This window comes from Pezoporus wallicus, unplaced genomic scaffold (assembly GCF_028554395.1).
Source record: "Pezoporus wallicus isolate ANWC-B61680 ecotype Strahan unplaced genomic scaffold, APGP_CSIRO_Pwel_v1 contig_5542, whole genome shotgun sequence".
NCBI lineage: Eukaryota > Metazoa > Chordata > Aves > Psittaciformes > Psittacidae > Pezoporus > Pezoporus wallicus.
In genome coordinates this window covers 1,104,468-1,121,885 of record NW_026640165.1, presented here as the reverse complement: position 1 = coordinate 1,121,885, position 17,418 = coordinate 1,104,468, and the positions used below count along the sequence as shown (strand labels likewise).

Sequence of the window (17,418 nt, the reverse complement as noted above, 5' to 3'; positions counted from 1 at the left end):
AGTTAAGATTTTAACATTCTTTCTGATTTCCAGGGATGTCAAGGTCATTTGCAGCTCATGTCTGAGGATTAACTTGGTCAAATCATTAATGTCTTGGGGGAATGTTATGGCTGATAAAACTTAAAATTAGCTTGAATATCTGAATACTTTCTTAATGGAAAGATAACCTACCTAGGTGTATTAAGTGTAGATTCTCTATCTTAGGAAGCCCTTGAACCGCAGATCAGTGGAGGCTCCTACATTATTTTTTCCCCTAATACTTCTCCCTGACCATCTTCTGTTGGCCTGTGTTGCAGACCAGTAGTAGATGCTGGGTCAAATTAAACTTTTTGGCATTGTGTTTCTTGCATGTTGCTTCCGAGTTCTGCATTTTTTTTGTTCCTGAGTTTTTTGGTGATTGACATTGTTCTCTGCAGTTAACACTGTAGGTGGTAAGAGATCCATTCTCTTACTACTTGAGTCTTTATTGTCAAGTGATTCTTAATTGAGCCTAATCAGAAAGATTTCTAGTGTGGTTCAATTTCTAAAACACTGTTGCTGCAGACTTTTGGTGTTAAAAGTCTATTAATATTATTGAAAGTTTATTAGAAGCTAGACATTATAAGCCAAATCAGTAGTTCTAACTGCTTCAAAGAAAACAAAAAATAATTATTTTCTAGAATTACCTATTTCATTGTTCACCCTAATGTTGCTGTTAATATATGGAAGTGCTTGACAAGATTTGTATAATTAAAATGTATAATTAAAATGTTTCATTTGTTTTGCATTTGGGCACTGTTCTTACATATGACACGTACAATTGAAATATTATACCAAAACATACACTGTGTTCTGCTCGTTTTAGGGGGGAAGTGTTTTCCCTCTAACAGGGTGGTGATTGCTTTAGCCAGTACGCAAACAGACATTTATGTTGATCTCCTCAACAATTTTATTTGGAAATTAACCTTAATTAAATCCCAGATGTATGTATGGTCTTCGAAGTACTTGGACATCATCTCCTGAAATGGATAATCAAATCCAATTATCAAGGCCTTCCCATCCGTTGTGTAAAAAGTATAATTCGACAGGTAAGATTTGGTAATGTTTTAATTAGGTTTTTCTACCCCTGTTAACAGTTTGAAGGTTAGAATGGTGATATTTCAGCAGAACTCTTACTGATGAATATCTAAGATAATTTTATTGGTAATCCTGGGGAGGTGGCAAGAGCATCTTTTTGGACAGCCTTCATTTCTGCATGCTGTGGGCTTTTCTGTTTTGTGTTTTTTGTGTTGTTTTTTTTTTTTTTAATCAAGGTTTCTGAGAAGAGTTTCCTCAGCTACTTTAGAAAATAAAAAGTTGAAGTAATAAATCTTTTTCATAGATGTAAGGATATTCGTGTTCAATTGCTTCTTAATAAGATCTTCTGGAATATAAAATTTCAGAACAGGGGGAGGTAATATTATAAAACAGAACAAAAATTGTATTTGAAAAATTGTCATCTCTCTGTGTTTAAGTTTTTGTGGTGTCAGAGGGTTAACAAGATGAAACATCTGAGAACATTTCACTGGGACATGTTCTTTCAAAATGCATTCTTTTGCTGTACTGCAAAAATGAAGTTCCTGAGAGGTGATCCTAAGGATAAATAGTGTCTCAGCAAGGAGAAGTCATATGTATATCTCTGATTTTGTATTAATCCATCAGCAGTTAATACCTACAAATAATGAATGAAGTATTCTGGCACTTCAGTAACTAGTATTGCCTTTCATCTACTTTACCTATAAATTAGTGATCTGTTAAACTTTCTTTGTAAATATTATTGTATGTCAACTGGTGAATATCAGCTTGTTACATCTTTCATCAGAATTAGCTAAATAACAAATTTGATGAGATTGTTACTCTACAGTTGAAATTTTAGGTCCATTAATACCTGTACAACTAGGTGGCTCAGGTACTAGAAATCAGGAGTTGTTGTGCTCCAGCTGAACTGAGCTGCCTGTGAAGGAAAGGGAATGTGTATGTTTGTATCATGTGTGCATATAAATATCCACTGGTTTTGGTAAATATTGTCTTTCTTTGGAATGTTTTTGTGCTGGTTGCACCTTTGTTTGGCCAAAACGTGAGAAATCACATGTAATTCCTTGATAGACCATGTTTAGCAGCAGTTTACTCTTACCTTGGTTACACTGCCTGTAAGCCAAACCACAACCCATTTTTGGAAGGAAAGCTTCTGAACCCAGCTTCATGGCATCTTTGCCAACAGTCTCCTGTAATGTAGCAGAGGAGGACTTTCAGGTGCGATCTTCAGGGATGGTGACCACAACCCAGTGAGAAGTGGGTCAGCAAGAACAGGAGCCTGAAGGAGCCCTGATAAGGGAGAGGCTCTCATTGATTTCTGTGATTGTCATGACTGTGGCACTTGACTCAAGTGGTATATACAAGTGCATACAACATGGACTGATTTGTTCAGTTTTAAGAAGAAAAGGCTAATAAAGGGGGAAACTTGTGATCTCTTCAGGACAGATAGAGAAAATGGAGCCAAACTTCTCTTGTTGGTACATAGAGATAGGACAAAAAGCAGTGTATGTGAGTTACTGCAAGTGAAGTTCTGGTTGCATATTAGGAAGAAATTTCTTTGTAGTGAGAAAGTTCTTTGTAGGGTAGTAAGACACTGGAACAGGTTGTCTACACTGTTAGGTAGTCTACATCTTAGAAGTGAACTGGATAAAAATTCTAGAGCAGGCTGATCTGATTTTGAGGTTAGGTGCAACTTTGAAGTTGATATGACTTAGGGAAGGTTTAAATCACCTTGTCTTCCATTCTAAGCATGAGTGTAAGCAGTGGTAAAAATTGCAGGTAATTCAGACACTTGATACGTGAAAAAAAGCGGAATGTGTTGGTCCTGAAAGATTAAAAAGGTTTTATTTTTGTGAGATTGGAGTTTGTGAGTCACTGTTTCAGACTAATGAGAATGGCATTAACTGGTAAGACTTCCAGGTTGTTCATCTCATTAAAGAGAATACAGATTCTTATTCTTTCTTCTACTGAGACAAAACTTGTGGTACACATGTTCTAAAAACTTACTTGTGAAACTTTAATATGAAACAATTAATGCACTGGTATTACTGTGCAGCAAGCCATTTTGTTTCAGAAAGTACTATAATTTCAAGCTACAATTGAAAAGTTAACTTTTTATGCTGTGATTTGGAAGATTTTTTTTATTTTTTTTTTTTATTTTTCAATTTTTGAGTACTTTTGAGCTTTGGGGCAAAATTAGGTTTGTTTTAAAATGCAGCTGAGAGTTGAGTTTCTTAATGAGAAATCTCATTTCAGTTTCAACCAGAGTTTTTTTCCTCTGGGTCAGAGTTATATGAACTATTGTGCAAGAGAAGACCTTGCAGAATAGAAAATGGGGTTTGTTGCTGCAGTTCCTTGTTTGGAGTGGAGATGATTGGAAGGGTCCATGTATTTAATTCCTTACTTTGGGTTGTAAAATGTATAGCATCGGTCTCTTTTGAGAGGATCATGTTCTGAAACTGATGCTGAAATGAGCATCATGTATTTATCAATGAAGGTTTTCACTTTTGCTTGGATTTGCAATATAGTAAATCTTCTTAATGGGTCAGTATGATGTGGCTCGCTCCTTGAATGAAGAAACAAGTGAATATTAATTAGAAACTGCCAATTATGAGTTTCTTTATGTGAAACTGACCTTGTGACCTTACAAGGGAAAAAATACAACCTTCTAATTTACAGGTTTGGTTTTCTAAAAAAGTTTTTTTGTCTCCCAAAAGAGAATTCTTCAACCGCATTAAAGACAAAGCTGTCTCTGCGACACTGTTACTAAAAGGGGTAAAGACTGTCTTTTTGAAGTGGGAGATACCAAGTCTGTTTTCTCATAAATGCCACTTTCGCAGGTTGCAGTGGAACAGATATTTATTTATCTTGTGAATGTTTATGGCTTCCTGTGTACTCTGGAATCTTTTATTTTTCTTGGCCTCAGAATTATAGGCATTCAGTGGTAATTTGTAAAATGGTCGTGTAGTGGGGGAGGGAAGAGACTATTATAATCCATCTTTATGTTGCTGTTAATGCCTCTTGTAAATTTTGAAGTCACTTAACTGCTAACTTCCCATAATAAACCAGTCTTTCTTTAACATTTCTTATTTTGAGACATACTGTATGTTCCTTCAGTTGCTTTGGCAAGTGGTTAAGCAAATTTTGGATCTGCAAGAAAAAAATCCAGATTTGTCAAGAATGGAGCAGGTTTTCGGTGTACCATTGGCACTAAGTCCTGCTCAAGTGAACGCATGAGTTTTCATCTAGGTGTACAAAGAAAGCTTTTCAAAACAGTAGCTGTTCTACTCTAGCTCCAGAACTGGAGAAAGCAGAGCCATGCACTTGAATTGTTTCTAGGATAAGTTAGCCTGAGTGTAAATATCATATGCATTTTGCAGCTGCTCTTCTCTTGAGCTACCTTGCGTGCTGGATGGGTGTGCCAGTTCTGGAACTAGCTCAGAACTGGGTGGTGGACTAATACCTGTGTATTTTGTTACTGGTATTTTGAATCAATATGTTTGCTTTTAAAGTTGACCCTCATTAGCTCTGTCTTAAAGGATCCTGAGAGCAAAAAGCTTATTTACAAAATACAGAGACTGGCAGGATGTTCTTGTAGTTGGAGCTCATGAGTCTGGAGGTCTGTTTCTTGCTGTAGAACATTGAAACAAGTCTTTTAAATGGGTTCAGCTAGTTTTCTGCTTTTTTTCTTTGTTGCTGATGTTTCTCTACGATAGTTATGTAGATTATCATAGTAGCCTGGTTTATGCCGTTACGTTATTCTGTACTGAATAATTGTAGCAGTTGACTTCCAGAATTTATCATACGTAGGTTTTACCTAAAATACATGTAAAATCACACAAACTACTGTATTTCTGTTCCAGTTAGAATTTAAGAATATTTTTTTTCATTGTGTAAAAGTCATGTTTTACTTTTTGTCCCGGAATGCATTTTGAAGACTTTGGATATGCAGGTTTGATATGAGCCAGCAGGTTTTAGCTTGCAGGGAGTATAAAAGACTAGTGAAAAAATACATGCGACAAATACAGGTAGGCAAGTTGTGATGTGTTGGTCACATGAAAAGCTGGATTACTATTGGCACTCTGAGGAAAACTATAGATAGCATTTCATCCCAACAACACAGTTCTCTCTTTGGTTTTATTTTTATAGTCAATTATAAGATGGTTATTCACAAACTGGACTTCAGTTTACTTCAAGGATGTAGTACTTACAGGGTTTTCTTTTCCAAATAACTATGTTTTAAACCAGTGAGGATCAGCCAGATTCCCTTTTCAAAGAAAGATACAGCAAGTATTTTTTACACATGTGCAGATCAGCTAAGGAGCACTTGGAAGTCTGACAGCAGGTTGCTGTTATCAAGACAGTTTAGCCAGTGAGTATCTTACTCATGAAAATCTCAATAACTGTTTTTATGAGCTAAATAAATTATCTGGGCCACAAATGGACTGCAGGCAATTGGTTGAACATGTGTGTGCTAATAACAAATGCATTTAGCTTGGTTTTAAAACATCCTTTTGTAATTAGGTACTTCAAGGTCTAGATTATCTACACAGCAAGTGCAAGATCATCCATACGGATATAAAGCCAGAAAACATTTTGATGTGCGTGGATGATGCCTATGTTCGTAGAATGGCTGCTGAAGCTACCGAGTGGCAGAAAGCTGGTGCTCCTCCCCCCTCTGGCTCAGCAGGTATGATAGTATATTGAAATGCAGTGTAGTAAAGTTCCATCAATATATTAATGCTAATGATATTATGTTTAATCAAAATCAACATTTTAAATAATTGCATATGAAAAATGCATGTCTAGTTAATTCTTATTTATGCTCTGGAAACTGTCCAGAGCATTTGACTGAGGGAAATGTTTTCTCAGTTTTGCACATTCAGGTTTACAGGGTCTCCAGATGCAGAAAAAGATTTATTTATGTAAACTTACTCTCCTCCTACTGCACAAGCGTTAATGGCTGAGGTTTAGCCACACTGGAGCCTTAGATTTCTAATACTAACGATGATCTTACCTAAATTATGTGTCTGGTTCTATTACAAGTTCATCAGCATCCTTGTGAAATAATCTGCCTTTTCGTCAGTTATAACTTGCTAGACTGCAATGAAAACTCTTTAAGAGTTGATAGTTTTTCACCCTTGAAAATAGAATTTATTATACCTAACTGAATTCCTGATAAGCCCTGCTCCCTATCACTGTATGTGATATGTCTTATATTGGACTTGCCAGGAGTATAGAAAAGAATTGTATATTATGTTTAGCTAGGCGAAACCAAGGTAAAGAAGTTCTCAGCCATCAGTGAAGAGAAACAAGGAGGAAGGGTGGCTTTTCTAGTGATCTTCAGTACCATGGTTGCTTTTTTATTTACCAGTCAAGCCCATCAGTTACAGGCAGTAGAGAAATAATGTCATTTAAATACCATTGTAATATTGTCAGAAAATATATCACAGATTAAGATCTCAGAAGTACAATAAAAGTACCTGCTGTAACAAATGCTGTGGTCAAAATCCATAAATATTTCACAGTATTCTGTATGTTTAGATGCAAATTCTTATCAATCATGAATATATTGTGTTGAACTTTACATAATGTGTAATCACATAGTTAAAGACTGTATGTTGTTTGTGTGGGAAGTAACTTGATTTTGTTCATGCAGCCTATATGGTGCTTCTTGACATTAAAATAAGTATTATTTTAAGGAATGTATTGATGGAGTTCTTACCACACTTTGTTCTTAGCAAATTGTAATTGAATCTGTGGCCTTCCACACAGGAGCTGAGCATGTGTTTTCTTTACAGCATTTCAAGAATAGGTTCTGCATAATTTCCCTTTTTAGATCAGAGCTGGTACTCAAGTTTAAGAATGTTTTTGAATGCCTTGCCCTCTCAGGAGGCATACAAGTAGTTTTTTCCCCTGAACTTAGCAGCAGAAGCTGAAGCCATAGGAGAGTTCTGAAGTATTAACTTTTTATTTTGCATTTCTTAATTGCCATATGCTTTCGTGTCTGAAGAAGTTCATGAGCTGTTCTCCTCCCCCGTTCAGTTCCTCTTTCTCACTTCCACTTTGCCTCTGTCTCCCACATTTGGTTATTTCTATTGGGTTTGATTATTTGGGGGGGGGGGGGGGGGTGGTGGTGGTGTAGGGGATGTTGTGTGACTTGTATTGCTGTTCTGTGCATTTTTACAGTTAGTACTACAATCTCATCAGACCTAGTCAGTGACTGAATCCTTCTGAGAGATGCTTAGGAAGAAGTCCATGCTTGAGATTTTTTTTTCTGTGGTGGTGTGTTTTCTTCCAGAGGCACTTCTTCATGCCTCCAGTCCTGGCAATCAAACTGCCTTGTTTCAGAGTGAAGGAAACATGAATATTTGACTTTTCTGCTGAGTGCAATACAGTAGTTTTGTTGCTGTTCCCTGAACTATCTAAAATCTGCCTATATCTTCTCAGTCAGCTGACTACATACAGTTAATATGTGAGAACTCTGCAGTCATTTAATGTTTTCTGTCCACTTCTCACTGATTCACACTTTCCTTTCTAACTTTAATTAACTCTCCACCAACCATAACAGTGAAATTGATGCTAACTCCTTCCAATTCCAGATGCTCCAATGGAGGCATCAAATGATTTCAGGCAGCAGGTACTTGTAAAGAGAAAAAATATGACTTAAAAAAATAAATTTCTGCCATATGTTTATTTAAGGCTATTTTTACACAATTTCTATGACTTTTTGCCTTTTTAGAGTTGGTTTTGTAGAAACAATTTTCTTCTTTTTTTTTTCTTTTTAGTGAGTACAGCTCCACAACAAAAGCCTGTAAGTATTGTTATATAATTCAAATTAACTTTATTTTCTGTGTTTAGTTGCTATTAGACTGTTGGTAGTCACTACCCTTTTTGCAAGCTTCCTTTGACTAAAGCTTTTGTCTTTCAAAGAATACATTTCTTTTAGTGTCTTTGGCCTTACCAGCTTTATGTACAGTATTTCTCTGATGGAAACTCTGATAGACGTACAATTCTAAAGCTATGTCAGAGACAGTTAAGCACTGCCATTTCATCTCTCGAGGAATAATCCATTCTGTTCAGATCCTGACAAAAATGGGTGCACACACTAAATACCATGCATTGCATATATCTTAAGAACTTCAAAGCCTTAATAAAAAAGGCCTTAAAGGAGAAGGGGTTTTGTGAGACTTGGAAGATCTTTTTGCTATATACATACAGCAGATAACCACTGAAATATCTAAGGTTAGACCTGTTTTCTGTATGTACAGAATGTATGTGGGCATACAACATGGGTGAAAAATAATAGGATTGTCAAATTAAGTGTCCTATTCTAACTGTCTTGTAGCTTCTTTTGGAGATAACAGGATTTACAGATAAACCTTTGAGAAAACAGTATTTTCCTTTGTTCCTTGCACTTTTTTATTATATTAGGATTTCTTGTGGTGATACCTAAACAGTGAATGAGAACTGGATAGATCTCATCTATGAATTAGTAAAAATAGAAGTCAGAATTCAGTTACAATATGAGAAAGTGTTTCAGTCCTAGCTCAGATGTGTTAGTTTTCTTGTTATTGTTACCTGAGTTTTTCAATCCATATGTTATATAAAATGTGAAACTTTTCATAATGGCCATCTGTTGTTTGTGATTTACATGTTTTGGGCCAGAAGTGAATAATAAAAATGCTTTCCTTTCACAAGGAAATAACTGAACAACACAGGATTTATTTAAAATCCTTTACCATTTTCAGTCTCTAGTTTTTCTCAGCATACTTTTGCTGGTCATTTCCTTCGGTGTACAGAGAGAAATCATGTATGAAATTTGTATGTAAATAGGTATGATACCAGCCTATCTTCCACATGCAACATCAACAGTTAATCTAGATTAAAGTTGAATATTAGTGTGCCTAGTTGAGATTATAGGATCATAGGAAATTCACTGTGATATTTTAGATATATTTTGCTCTTTTATCTAATAAACAGCCACGTAAAACAGTGTATAACTATGTAACATTTCAGTAGCTTTTTTTGTCTCATATAACCCTACATCATTTTTTATTTGAAGTAAAATGGGAAAACCAATATATTTACTTATTAATAATTGCCATTATTAATATTAAAGATATGTACTGTATTAATTGCTTATGCTAATGTAAGAAAATAATTATTAAAAGTAATCATACTGGAAGTGAATTGGCTATGAGATGCCTTGAGAATAATCGTTTAGGTTTTTTGTTAGTTTGCTTTCTTTTAATATTTCAGATTGGAAAAATATCCAAAAACAAAAAGAAAAAAATGAAGAAAAAACAGAAGAGGCAAGCTGAGCTGTTGGAGAAACGCCTGCAGGAAATAGAAGAACTAGAGCGAGAAGCTGAAAGGAAAAAAATAGAAGAAAATGTAACCTCGTCTGTACCATCAAATGAGCAAGAAGATGAGTACCACCCAGAGGTGAAACTAAAAACAGCTGATATAGAAGAGGTAGTAGATGAAGAACCTGGAAATGATGATGGTTAGTATTACCTGCTTTTATTTACCCTGAATTTACTGTTTCATAGTAAGTGCAGCATTGCATCTAGTGCACTGAACAAAATCTCTGAACTGTCCTAAATCATCAAGTTTCGTTTTCTGCTGTAGGTAAAATTGTAACTAGAAAGTCTAAAAAGCAGGAGCCAAACCTACTGTAGAGGTGAAGAAAAACATCAATAGCAATCTTGCTGTCAAATCCCACAGAAGAGCACACAGACAGTTCAGTAGAACAGCCAGTTGTCATGTCACATTAGGTGGCATAACCGAGTTTCTTAATGAGATAGAAGAAAATCAACATGAATTTGTATTTTTTAACTTCAGTGTAGTTAAGTCATTGTTGCTTTCCCCTTGTTACAGTGTTTGTTGTAATGATCTGTCAGGTAGTAATAACTGCAGCTTCTTCAATAAAATTGGTAAGATGCCGTATTAAAATTCTTGTTTAGTCCCAGTGATTTGGAGTATATTTGTTACGCTCCAACTCCATTCCTGCTTCCCAGGTTTTCTCATGAACTCTTGCTTGTTCTGTAAAAGTGTAACTGCTGAGACTTGTTTTCTGGTTTGTTTTAGTTTTGTTCTGCTCTTAGGTGAATTTTCCTACTTCTGTTATGACTCCCTGTTTGACACAGATTGAGTTACAGATTTGTAAAGTTTGCTTTCAAGACCTCATGCATCTTCTCTCCCTGGTGCCAGGAGGATGGTGTCAGACTCTTTTCAGTGGTGCCCAGTGGCAGGATGAGGGGCAATGGCCATAAACTAAACAACAAGAAGTTTCACCTCAGCATGAGGAAGACCTTCCTTATTTTGAGGGTGCCAGAGCATGGTAGCAGGCTGCCCAGGATGGGGTTGTGGAGTTCCCTTCTCTGGAGACATTCAAAATTCACCTGGATGCGATCCTGTGTAACCTGCTCTAGGTTTTGCCCTGCCTTGGCAGCGGGGTTGGGCTGGATGATCTCCAGAAGTCCCTTTCAACCCTAACAGTTCTGTGATTCTGTGATAACATTCTAATCTTCTGAATTGTTCCCTCCTGAACCACTCCCCATTGTTTATTTTTTCCAGCATCCTTATTAATTAGTTCTTTCTTTTGCCTTCAGTTTAGACTTCAAGGTCTTTGCATATTTTATTGATACTTAGAGTTTCCTTGTGTGATGTCAGAAGTCAGGTAGTTACTGAAGAGTTAAAAATGATGAATGCCTGATTTCAAAATGTCATATTATTGATGTATGATCTGATGTGTTGCTCACTGAAATTTTTCAGGTGAAGCAGATGATCAGGATGAAAAAGAAGACACAGAGAAAGAAAACACTGAGAAAGATGATGACGTTGAGCAGGAACTTGTCAACACTGACCCTACAGACCCTAAGTGGATAGAATCCCCCAAAACAAATGGCCATATTGTCAACGGCCCATTCCTGTTGGAACAACAGATTGAAGATGAAGATGAGGAAGAGGAAGAATGTCCAAATGCAGAGGAGTATAATCTTGATGAGCCAAATGCAAAAAGTGATTACTCTTATAGCAGCTCCTATGAACAGTTTAATGGTGAATTGCCAAATGGACGTCATAAAATTCCTGAGTCACAGTTCTCTGAATTTTCAGCTTCAGTGTTCTCTGGGGCTCTAGAGTCTGTAGCTTGTGGTTCTGCTGTTTCTGAAGGATCAGCTGTAACAGAAAGAGAGGAGAGCAGCCCATCTCACGACAGGAGCAGAACAGTTTCAGCTTCAAGCACTGGGGATTTGCCAAAAAGTAAGTATTCCTCGTAGTGGCATACAGCATCCTTGAAGTCTCTTGCAGCCATAGGTGGTGTCTTATGTAGAATAAGTAGTGGGGCTAAACCTTATGTATATGTTTTATCTGTGTTCAGTGACGCATACATGCAGATTTTACTTTTGTTTTAGAGCTTTTTTGTGAAACTTTCAGTAACACAAAGGGACCTTTTGATAAAAGCAGACAAAACCTCTATCACACCATTTATCTATCTACAGGTTAAGTGTTTTAAATGCTTTTAGCTGACCCTGCTAAGTCTTGGCCTGCTTTTGCATTTGTGTCTGAAAAGTGCCCACTGGAAAAGGTGATTCCAGTGTGCCAGCGTCTGAGTCAGAAAAATCTGCGCAGACTGCCCCCACATGCTCTCTTCCTTAGCTGTTCCCAAACCTAAGGAGGAGGTGGAATACAGGGTCAGATTTACCACTGCTAGGGTTACGTTAGAGCTGCAGCCCACTGCTGAGAACCCCTTTTTCTTTGCTGGCTATCATCTTGTTGGTTTTATCTACACTGAACATTTTGCTCATTGAATCATACAATTCTCATTTATTAGTATTTTACATTTAGTATTTTGTCTTAGAACACTTTTGGCAGAGCAGGTATCTAGAAAGTAAGAGGGGGATTTTCAGTTAGTTTAGTCCCAAAGCATTCTGGTGAACTTTGACCTCCTAGGACCAGGTTTGAAGAAAAGCAAGTGCATTAATTTTGTATGGCTTTTACAAATAGAGTGGGGAAACCCACTTTGAGTTGATGGAAGACGTGTGTTTAGTGACATGGGTGTGTATTACAATAAAAAAAGGCAAATAAGTGGAATAGAAAGACAGTGGTTAGGTTAAGAAATAAATGTAAGAGTCTCATTAAAGGCAGTAGCTTAGCTAAGCTTACTTTAAGTAAATTGGGTGACTTTTCTTGCATTCAAAAATGGGAGTTTGATAGATGCACTTGGAAGACAATGCAAAAACATTCTCGTTAAATTCAGACAAATCTGCTGTCTTAAAAGAGGAAAACCAAACTGTGATTTTTTTTTTTTACTTTTTTTCTGTTATGGAACTTGTTTTTACGGGTGTGAGGTAAGTTATTTTAAGTTAAGTATTCACATTGGTAGGTCAGTCTTCACAGGAAAGAGGAAAGGAAATTCATGGTTGCAGTTAGGCATTCTTCTAGAAGGTGACCATGAGATCATGTAACCTGACTTCCTTTTATAACAAGCCAATAATACACCAACTATTAAGTCCAGTAACCTTTGTGTTTGGCTTAAAACATATTTTCCAAAAAGACACCTGCTCTTGATTTGGACAAATGAAATAATTAAAGAGTGTGGTGTGGTTGAAGTGCGTTCCACTGGTCAGTACTCAGAATTATTTCAGGAGAATCATTGCAAGTTTGGATTTGCCTGGCTGCAGCTTTTAGCTATAAATACTTGTTACGTCTTTCTTCAGTCACATGAAAAAAATCTGTAATGTGCTGTATTTTCATTCATTGATGGTTCTTTTCTGTTTCGAACAGTTCCCCTCTTAATCTTTTATTAAACTCAACAAGTCTTTGTCACTGCAAGGCATGTTGCTATCCCTCAACTCATTATGGCTTTTCCGTATTCATCATGGTTTTGGACACTTAAATTCTGGCCACCAGAACTGCTCCAAGTCCAAAACTTTTGCCTCTAAGTCCTGTTTACTGAAGACATGGAAGGTGATATCTTGGTGTCATTGCAAAGAACTGTTTTTTTGCCATTGAATTAAATAGCTGCAGGGTATTACACATAGATTTTATTTATAGTGCCAGTGACTAAATGATAAATATATGGGTTTCAACTTTAATCAAATACTGAGAGACTAGATCTGCAAGCAGACAGAAGAAAATGAGATAGCTTAGGGAGAAGATCACTAAGCCTGCTGTCAACATTGTCCCCAGATGAAGTTACTAAATATAAATAGAGATGTATTGAAAAGTACAGTCAATGTATTTCTTGGTTTAAGACTTTAGAAGAGCAATTCACACAGCTGTTACAGAGTCTGACAGGTAAGTTAATCTGCAGGTAGGCAAGAAATGTGAAATAAAATACAACTGAGAAGAGCTGTGTTTCTGGAAAATGTCAAGTTCCAGGCAAGTATGTCTTCCAGTCCATCTCCTTAAACTCAGTAGTCCCTGAAATGATACACAAGAGGTTCCTAGGTGCCTGGTAGCCTCTTCCTCTGTGCTGCTGGCAGTATTTATAGGCAGAAAGCCTCTACTGCTCTTTTCCTGGTGTGATGTGAAAAATTGTCATGCCTCCAGGGAGTAAAGCTGTCATCACGTGTCATGGGAGCAGTGTATCTCCATAGCTGGAGAGACAAACCTACTTAATTCCTCCTTGATGTTATCTCATCAGCAGCATCTTTTGTGCAAAGAAGGAAGATTAAATTTAGCCATAGCTGAATTTACTTCTTCCACGGAAAGAGGAAAAGCTAAATGTTAATATTAATGGCATCAATAATAATGTTGAGTTAAACAGTAATAAAACAGATTAGAGTATTTCAAAAGAAGAAAGGTAAAAGTTGCAGCCTATTCAATGTTTTTAAATGCTGCTACTTTTTTCCTAAAACTTCAATGCCCTTTTCTAGTATAGAAGTGGACTTTATTTGTTCCTCTCTGTCTGGGCATTGCTGTACATTATAAAGTAACATGATCTCTTATTTTTTGGAGATACTTGCCTCATTCAATGCACAGACCAATTTGTGTTCAATGGATGAGCAGCTCTTAAGTTCCTACCTTTTTCAAGTTTTCACTGTGTGACCAAATGCCCTTAAAATAGATCTATTAATTTCCTCATGACTCTCCTCCTCATTCCAGTGTTTAAATGTTTACTAAGTATACTATCGTGCTGAGACTGTGAGAAGAGGAGGTGATATTTCTCAGTTTTACAGAACTAGGACACACAGAAGTGAAAACCAGAAATGCTTACTGATTTTGTGCTCAGGTTGAGCTCCTTTGGATGCTTTTTTGAGAGTACTTACTAAAAAGTGTGCTCCTCTTGACTTCACTTTCAGTTGTGAATGATCCACATTTGTCATATATAGAATCCAAGGTCACATTCATCTCTCAGAAAATAAGGGACATAAACTTAATGAGCTCCTGAGAAAAAAACACAAAAGTGTAGGCATTTTCGTGTTACCTTGTCATGTCCCTCTCCTAGAAGAAGGTTAAAGAAAGCTGTTTTCTAATGTATTCAGATGTCTTACTGATGAGTTCTCCACCCCTTCATTCCACTTTATTTACTGCAGTCCTTCACCTTCAGAAATATGTGTGGGAAGGATTTATCTAGCACGTTTTCATTTTTGCCAGGGCTGGTGAATTGAGAAAGGTCCTGGTATTTCTTGAATAATGCATGTGATTGTGTTTAGAAAAATTAGACTCTATTAAGCAGCATGCTTGTAAGGGAAGATTTTAATATTAAGATTACTGAAGACTAACCATCTTTTAAGTACTGAACCTCAGCTTTATTCTCTCAGTGTGTTTTGCTTTTATTGCCCTATAGTGATGGGGTTTTTTTGAACTCGAGTCTTGGACTCTGTTGCAGCTTTTTTAGAGGGCTCTTGCTGAGGTCACTGCCACTTCTGTCTTCTGCTGTTCAGTCCCGTCTTTTCTTTCTTTCTTTCCGTTGGTGGATCCTGCCACTTTCTTTTCTGGTTGACCAGTGCCCTGATGGCTCAATTACCCTTGCTGTCCCAGCAGTTGAAGATCCTCATCTGATTTCAGTCATTCCTGATTCGTTGTTAGATGTGCTGTATTTTTTCTTTGCCCCGTGTCTGCTGTACTTTCCTCTTCCAATGCTTATGGTACTTTCACAGATCATTATATCCCATTTGGAGTCCCAGTGTCTTTTGGATCTAGTACCTCTTTCCTATCTTGCCAGCAGTTTCCAATTTGATCTTCATAGCTTTGGGATAAGTAAACTGAGATCAGTCCTCTCCTGCTATGTGATCTGTGGTATCTCCTTCTGTCATCCACATTCAAGTCAATCTGCTTTCTTTCCAATTCAGTTTGGGAGCTGGCGGGTGGTATGTCAAATAAAAAAGAAAAGCAGCGGTCCTCCACTGTCCTGTGTTAGGATCATCAATGTCCCAAGAGCCTCTAAAGGTGGCAGGATTAATGAGATTAAAGTTATGCCTTTCTAGTTGGATCATACTCAACGCAAATTAGGACCTTCCGAGAATTTTGATTCAACACTGAGTTGTCTGTGAAATGTGTGACAATCCTCCAGGCTCTTAAGTAAGCCAGGTTTTGGTGACTTCTTCCCCTTGGGACAGATTTTTTTAAAGAAGAAAAAAATCCAGCCATATTTTGTTTACCTTAACCAGAAATGGAAGTGCAGGATTTTATTTTCTCAGCCAGACTGTTCTAAGAACAACTCTTTCATCTGTACTTCTTTGAGTTTAACATTTTCTGTCCTAATCTGTTCTTGAAAACATATGGACTCTTTCTGCTTAGAGCTCTTCTTGATATTCCAATTATAGTCTTTTGGCAGTTAATGCAAAAATTTGCACTTGGAATTTGTAAGGATATTTAGAAATCAAGGTAAGAAATCCTGTTTGTGTTGCTTAAATTTCTTGTAACATTCAGCAAATGATTTTGATGTCTTCCATGAATTACAAAACTGGATAAAGTGTCAAGGCAAAACTGCTTAGAGGTAATGCATAGTGTGCTTAAAATACTAACTGTTCTGCATTTTGCTTGTGTTAGCAAAAACTCGTGCTGCTGACTTACTGGTGAATCCACTGGACCCAAGAAATGCAGATAAAATTAGAGTTAAAATTGCTGACCTGGGGAATGCCTGCTGGGTGGTAAGTATCACTGCATCATTTTTGCTCTTTAGCCTTCATTGTTTAGAACAGGCCTTTTTATTCTTATTTTTTCCCATTAATGTGATTGTTTCTTTTTTAGCATAAACACTTCACAGAAGACATCCAGACAAGACAATATAGATCCATAGAGGTTTTAATAGGAGCAGGTTACAGTACACCTGCTGATATCTGGAGTACAGCATGTATGGTAAGAAGAATACAATGTGTATTTTATAAGAATAAAACTGAGAAACCTGATGTGAATGGTTTTGACACAAATACATTATCATAAATAATATATCAGATAGCTGCTGCTGATTTTTCCCCTTCTGTTTCGCTTTCTGCAGTATTCTTAATCAGTTTTCGTTTTCATTTGATGCATTTTAAACTTGCAGTCAAAACCATGCAAGTTTGTAGGGAAATACATGTGTATTTTAAATTACAAAGTTGAACCTAAATAGTACAACTGCATGTTTCCTTCCTATCTTAGAATCTATACAACTGTTTGCTGTGTTTTCATTCCTTTTTCTTGCATAAAGTAGCAAAACAGCGAAATACTTCATATTCTTGCCAACTGCAGTGAAAATATTCATCAGATTAGGCTTGCAAATCACAGCTTTAGGTTCTAAACTTCAAAGAGAAGGATTTAGCTTATTAGTAAAATACATGGTAACATTCTGTAGAATTAGTTTTAACACAGTTAAACTGAAATGATACATTTTTTGAAACCTTTAAGAACAGAAAAAGTAAAAAGTTCATTATTCAACTTTCTGAAACAATTTTGTTTGTAATATCTCTTTGAGGACAAATAAGCTACATGCATCTTCTCATTAAAGATAGTTTTGAAAATACATTTAGAAGTATCTGTCTATTTTAAAGGTGAAAACTTATTCAAATCTTTGTATTTTACAAATACATGTCTGCAAAGAGTAAGTGTGTGAGGAGGAGGAGAGGACTCAAATACTAGACACAGTTTGCAGGCGTGGGTGATGAGAAGAATTGCAAAGCTCAGAGGGAGAGGAGGAGGATTGAAAGGAACATAAAATCCTACAGATATTATAAGCTCAGCAAGCCATGTGCTGAAAGTAACTAACCCGTAAGTAAAATTGCAGATATATTTTCTTTGGAGTTTAATTCTAGCTTTTGCTTTAATACACAGAAAAGAACATCCATTTCCAAAGTTACACTTTCATTTGGGGCAAAATGTAGAATTTTTCCATTACATTGAAAACAAAGCATAGAAAGTATTTTACAGTTT

The 17,418-nt window shown here is 36.5% G+C and overlaps 1 protein-coding gene across 5 annotated transcripts in view; it reads left to right on the top strand.

Annotated features, from left to right (window-relative positions):
* The window catches only part of SRPK2 (SRSF protein kinase 2), a 152,342-nt gene that overhangs the window by 116,672 nt on the left and 18,252 nt on the right, over window positions 1–17,418 (top strand). For all 5 annotated transcript variants that reach the window (XM_057417812.1, XM_057417811.1, XM_057417808.1 and 2 more), the window contains 7 exons: window positions 961–1,067; window positions 5,578–5,743; window positions 7,842–7,867; window positions 9,316–9,562; window positions 10,834–11,322; window positions 16,060–16,160; window positions 16,261–16,368. In XM_057417812.1, coding sequence (XP_057273795.1) covers window positions 961–1,067; window positions 5,578–5,743; window positions 7,842–7,867; window positions 9,316–9,562; window positions 10,834–11,322; window positions 16,060–16,160; window positions 16,261–16,368 — 1,244 coding nt within the window. The remainder of the gene's footprint in view (window positions 1–960; window positions 1,068–5,577; window positions 5,744–7,841; window positions 7,868–9,315; window positions 9,563–10,833; window positions 11,323–16,059; window positions 16,161–16,260; window positions 16,369–17,418) is intronic.